The sequence below is a fragment of the Limulus polyphemus genome, unplaced genomic scaffold (assembly GCF_000517525.1).
Source record: "Limulus polyphemus unplaced genomic scaffold, Limulus_polyphemus-2.1.2 Scaffold5100, whole genome shotgun sequence".
NCBI classification, from domain to species: domain Eukaryota; kingdom Metazoa; phylum Arthropoda; class Merostomata; order Xiphosura; family Limulidae; genus Limulus; species Limulus polyphemus.
Genome location: NW_013670710.1, coordinates 42039 through 48458, shown reverse-complemented (window position 1 = coordinate 48458; position 6420 = coordinate 42039). Strand labels below are relative to the sequence as shown.

The 6420-nt window shown below is 30.8% G+C and overlaps 2 protein-coding genes across 2 annotated transcripts in view; both read right to left on the bottom strand.

Moving 5' to 3' along the window:
• Positions 1 to 1040: 1040 nt before the first annotated feature.
• Positions 1041 to 2528, bottom strand: LOC111089048. Its single transcript, XM_022400726.1, has 2 exons — positions 1969 to 2528; positions 1041 to 1690 (listed from the first exon to the last, which is right to left on the bottom strand). The coding sequence occupies exons 1-2, from the start codon at positions 2503 to 2505 to the stop codon at positions 1655 to 1657; spliced, it is 573 nt and encodes a 190-aa protein (XP_022256434.1). The 5' UTR covers positions 2506 to 2528; the 3' UTR covers positions 1041 to 1654.
• A 39-nt stretch (positions 2529 to 2567) lies between these two features.
• Positions 2568 to 6420, bottom strand: part of LOC106472125 (exportin-T-like) — a 39674-nt gene continuing 35821 nt past the window's right edge. The window contains exons 17-18 of the mRNA XM_022400725.1: positions 6114 to 6239; positions 2568 to 5489 (exon numbers count right to left, since the gene is read on the bottom strand). Of these exons, the coding sequence (XP_022256433.1) occupies positions 5463 to 5489; positions 6114 to 6239 (153 nt within the window). The 3' untranslated portion in view covers positions 2568 to 5462. The remainder of the gene's footprint in view (positions 5490 to 6113; positions 6240 to 6420) is intronic.

The window sequence follows — 6420 nt, the reverse complement described above, 5'->3', positions numbered from 1 at the left end:
GTCTTTGTTTAAAATAACATGGATATTATCGAGCTCATGTGGATGTATAGTACTGCTTCGTTATAACGCTGTCGTGCCTTGACTCCCCAAAATTTAGAAAAGTATAGGCTATTGTTAGACTCAGCGGAGATTCCATCTATCTGGTTATAAATGACGTCATTAAAGAAGAAATAGTTTAACTTTGTGTAGAGGGCTAGAAGTTCCAATAATTGTTTATTGGTTAAACCAAGATACTGCTCAGTGTCAGAAGGAAATAGAGATGTCGTGTAGTTAATTATAGCAGGTTTAGAGTAATATTTGACTAAAACTTCGAAGAGGTTTTATACTGGATGGAGCGACAACCAGCGACTATTCAAGAAACTGTGATGCACATGCTGGAAACCAAGTGAAGCAGAGTATCATACTTTGTAAGTAAATAAGTGAACATGAGTGTGCCTCGTTTCCGAAATATCGGAAAGTTTGTATTCATATTTTATCTTATCTATGTTCTTTTTATATCTATTTTCCCTATGTAAATAAACAGCTATTTTACTTAGAAGTCTGTTGAATCTGGACTTGCTCAGCACGAGTACCTTCTTGACTAGTTCAGTAGTTGGTTATAATGTTCCCTCATCTAAATCGCTCTCGTGTGCAACATGGCTCTCAATGGTAGCGTTATAACGAGGCAGTACTGTTAATGGTTGGAGACGGCTTGAATGGGTAATGAAGAAAAACTTTCATATAAGTTTAACATAACAGTAAATGTACTGTATTTCGTGCTCTTAGTTATAACCAATTACCTTGAATCGAAAATAATAAGGTGGAAAAACTTATACCAAGAAAAACGGCTGGGACACCTATCCACTGGTGATTTTATACTTTATAGTTCTTATGACCAAACATTAGCCATTTTTCGTGGTAGGAGAACGAGCTTCTGACTAATCATAACAAAATGCAAGTTATCCTGTAAGTTTCATATTGTTGTGTAAATTACTAAATATGTTTTTATATTTCCCAGTTAATTTTACAGGCATAATTGTAAGAATAAGTTAAGCCTAACAATCAATAAAAAGAAGTTTATTTTCCATTATAACTTCTCAATCCATACAGCTGTGAGGAAAAAAAAAGAAAAAAAGAGATATTACCATGCAAACATTTATAACTGGAGCAGAGAATTGCTTTAATCTTAACATCACGACGATTTTTTTAGCTTATTACTTTTCACATTAAAAGGCATTGACTGATGTATTTAGAATTATACAAGCAATAACACAACAATCCAATTAATTAGTTGTTACAAAAATCACTTGCATTTCTCAAGTGGACACATTTTCAAATGAAAATACCCTACAAAGGTTCAAAAATCCACATTTGACCACAGTGTGTCCAGTTAAAATTATATGCATCACATTAAGCTAATTTGGACCAAAACAGAACCATAAAAATATACACATTTTTATCACTTTTAAAGATTTAAAAAAATCCAAATTCATGTGATACTTAGAAAGAATAGAATGCAACACAAATGAAAAACAAGCAGTTAAACTGACTTTAGATTTTTTCTTAATTGTACTTTTACATTTCATAAACAACTGCTTATAAAATGTTTTTCCTTATTACATGTTCGATGTATAATTTCATTTGCATACAGCAATTATTGTTAAAGGTGATTTGGTCATCTATTCCTTGATTTTAAACTAAGAAATATATCGTAACATGTTTATTTTCACTTTCATATTTGCATTTAAAGTGAAAGAACTAAAACCTCAAATTTTGTCAGAATAAGATAGCACTAATGGAGTTAAAAAAAATTAAAAATCTACCAATTGGTCACCTACTTAGCTTCAGTAGAAATTAATAAATCAATGCTTTACTCCTTTTACTGTACATCTTTTGATATGCTATTTCATTAATAACTAACAAAATCCATATCATTGGTTAAAATGTGATTAGAAACACTCCTCATAACTCATGTCTTATATAAAATATTTTTGCATCTTTCATCTGACATCCTCTCAACATTCTTGAATTGTACTCATCTTTCATCTGATATCCTCTCAACATTCTTGAATTGTACTCATCTTTCATCCAACATTCTCTCAACATTCTTGAATTGAACTCATCTTTCATCCGACATTTTCTCAACATTCTTGAATTGAACTCATCTTTCATCCAATATCCTCTCAACATTGTTGAATTGTACTCATCTTTCATCTGACATCCTCTCAACATTCTTGAATTGTACTCATCTTTCATCCAATATCCTCTCAACATTCTTGAATTGTACTCATCTTTCATCTGACATCCTCTCAACATTCTTGAATTGTACTCATCTTTCATCTGACATCCTCTCAACATTCTTGAATTGTACTCATCTTTCATCCAACATCCTCTCAACATTCTTGAATTGTACTCATCTTTCATCTGACATCCTCTAAACATTCTTGAATTGTACTCATCTTTCATCCAATATCCTCTCAACATTCTTGAATTGTACTCATCTTTCATCTGACATCCTCTCAACATTCTTGAATTGTACTCATCTTTCATCTGACATTCTCACAACTCCAAAATTTTTTCAAAACTACAAATCCATTGCTCTATTTCTTCTCTTCTACAAAACTGTGTGAATGGTTTTTTTTGCCTTTCAATAAACATCTTTTGTGATTAGGTGTTGATTTTAAGAGAATGTCTGAAACACGAACTAAACAACTACAAGATATTAATGTGCACTTTAAATCTAAACGTCAGATAAATGAAAAACACATTTATATTATGTGTGAGGCATACAGAAAAGATTCAATTTTAATTCAGTGTTTTGCTGAAAACAAAAAAAGAAGTATGTATTACATACTTAGCAGTGTATCTGGGGTTCTTGACCTATTATGAAAGGGACATACAATAAGTAAAATATATAAAACCTTCAGGAAGTGTATTGTTGCAACTTAAAGATTAATCAAACATAAGTATTGTAAGCATATACGATGGCAGCCAAAGCAGTAAATCTTGTTTTTGTTTTGTTTAGACAAAGTGAACAAACAAATTCAAAAATAACCCAGAAAACAAATAATACGTGAGGATGTCAAACTTCCAAAACAAATCAAAATAAAATAACTTATATGTACATCAAACAATAATATACAAAATCACTTATGACCAACCCATGAAGGGGAAAAATTAGGGTTTTGTAATCTTTCATCTTCTAACACTGTACCTTCATTGTAACCCAAGTAACATCTTTATAGTAACAGTTCTAAATGGTTTACTAGATAGTAAATTGTTTAAGTCAATTATATACATTTCACAACAAAATATATGTAACAACATACACTAAAGATAAAACTTAAATGGTACAAAATATCAATTTAATAAACAACCACGGCTTTCAAGAGCAGTAGTTTTTTTTTTAACTCCTCCACCTATGGCTGAGAAATAAGAGCTGAACCATAATTAGACTTGCCCAAAAGGGACCTCTGGTAGGGAAATAATTCATATAATATTTTCCTAGACAGATAACTATGTAGTGGATCATACGGTCCAGAGTTAAACCATAACAAATAAATAGTTCAAGTGAGATTTACATGGGGGTAATTTCAGTTAAACTTTAATAGTCTCCTCTAATGTCAAATTCTGGAAATAGGTAACCATGTAATGCTCCTCCTTTTGCAAGATGTTAGGTGAGCCACATAAGAAAATGTAAAACATGAACACAAAACTACTGATGAAAATGAAGCTGAGCAAAGAAGCAAAACAAATTCAATTATCTAATATATATAACAATTAAGTAACATAAGACGTTACAATGGTAGATCAAAGTGTTTACACTATTGACATGAATGCAAAAGAATGTACTTAAACATCCGTACTCTTTTCTTATTAGCCATTTGTTAAATGGTTACATAAAGGTAACCTGGACAAAAGACATGGCCCAATGTAAAAATGTACAGGACTTTTAAGTGATTGTAATAAAACTCACACAATCAATATGTTGTCTTCTTTACGACATATGTATTTTAGGAACCTCCTGTTTTTTACACTTAAACTAAAGTTATATATTCAGTGAATCCATACTTTTTCAGTATAGCTATTTCTGTTTAATATAAAATTATTTGAAAAACAACAGAAAAAAGTTTTGTAATAAACACATTTATATTATACCCCTAGTTTCCAATATGCAACAAAAACTTTGTATTTTACATTAAAATTTACAAAACTATTAAAGTTCATAAAAAAAACCAGCATACTGTCCAAACACTGACTTGTTGTCAAGTGCAAACCAAAGAGACTGTGTACAGTTTAAGGTAATTTTTGTCAAGTATTTCAATAACTTTCTAAGAATATGAGAATGAATAAAATAACTTAAAATTCATATTCCTCACTATGTAACAGTAAACCTGTTGTCTAAAATTAAAAACTATACATATGAGGGTACACTAACTGAATGTTGTGCCTTGGACTAGGACAAAAACTGTATTTCATGATCTTTGCTTTGTATTCATATAGTTATTCACACTATTTACTTTAACAAACTTTAATAGTTATTCTCGGTCAGTTAGTACTCAGAACAACTGCCAGTTCTTAACTTTTAATCAGTTTACATATAAACAGTTATGATGCAATTTCTACTTAAACCCATCATCAATAAGTTTTTCATTCTCCAGGGTAGTTATTTTTTTTTTTTATTAATTGCATATAAAATCTGCCCATCTTTTTAAGTAATTCATTTTTCATGGAAAATCAACAACCTTTCCTATACACTAAATGGTTATATTCTAAACACATTCCATAGGTGCTTTAATTTTTTTCCCTTAATCCTGTATTAAATACCCATTCTCTTCTATTCATTTCCCTTTAAATTTATGAACAATATATCAATTTAATGAACCAATACCGTGAAATCATCATACTGCTCTTGATATTTAATTCCCTCAATTTTTGAATGAATAAATATTGATCCTATAAAACAAAAACAAATAGCTGTAAATCTAAATTATTTTTTCCCACTTTTCCGTTATTTGGGGAAGAAAACAATTTTTAAAAACTGTCAGTTTCTGAATAATGACAACCTCTGAAATACGACACAGAAGCTTAAATTTGCATATTATTCTAAAAAATACAAAATTACCATCATAAAGAAACAATGTAATCTATATAACAAAATGACACAAGGACTGACTTTATGAAGCAGCATGATATCTTCTCTATAGCACTGACAACACTTTGCTTTGCTTGAGGTTAGCTGAAAAAAGTTTGTGAATATACACTTGCTCTGTTCAATGAAGCGTGTTGGTAGAAGTAATTCTTGTATCTTTACTAGTAAGCATTGCCCAACTGAAAAAGTCTATTCTTGTAGTTCTTTTGATGCTTATTCAACATTTAATAACCACAAATGAATTTGTAATAACATTGTGGTAGGCTGCCCTCTTCAGAACGGACACGAAGAACTGGCCATGTTCCTTGATAAAGCTAGATATCAGAGTTCATTATGATTTTGCTTGCTGGAAAAAAATCTGAAAAATAATGAAATCAAGATACAGGATTTCTTAGGGTAAACAAGCATTAAACAAAAATGGCAAACACTTTTGCAAAAAAGTGAGCGTAATTTCAATATTTTATTACTGTCACTAAGCATCAATAGTTCCTGTTATATCTTTCAGTTGATACCTTGCTTTGCTCTATTAATGTTAAGTACAACCTTATTGCTTATATTTCAGTTCAATACTTAACGTACATGGCTCCCTATTTTACAGTACATTCGTCTGCAGAACCTCCGGCAGCAACAAAATATCAAAAACACAGCTCATAAACAAATACCTGAAATCTCTGTTGGTGCCAAATGGAAATTCTCATTAATTTTACTAGTCACTGTTAATTTTTCTAACCATTATTTGATTAACCACTTTCATTTTTTTTTAAACCAATTTCTCAAGGCAGCTGACCATAAAAAGAAGTTGCTGGATGAGGACCAGAAAGAGAAGACAAAGTAATATAATATGTGAGACTAGAAACAATATAAGCACCAAGTGACATTATTATTTGCTTACAAGTCATACCAAAACTCTCTCGACATTTTGACACAAACCAGAACTACAAGTACTACTTTTTTGAAGTCTAGCTCAACAGTGATAACATACCCTTAGATAGCTCTTAAAAACCTTTGGTTCTGACTTCAAGGCTTGACAATAATCTGTTATTCTCTCTGGCACGATGTTCAGTGTGGGAAGATACTGCGTAAGAAGGTAGTTCGCAAATTCATCTCCCTAGAAAGTGAAAATGAACAAAAGAATGATCACAATCTGAAAATATTTAAAAATACTAATATGATGATGAAAAACAAAAGTGGTAAATTTTTCTAAGACCTCAGAGAAGTAATAAGACATAGGAGCACATACTGTGCATGGAAAGCTAACTTTTGCACATATTATAGAAGATATATATATA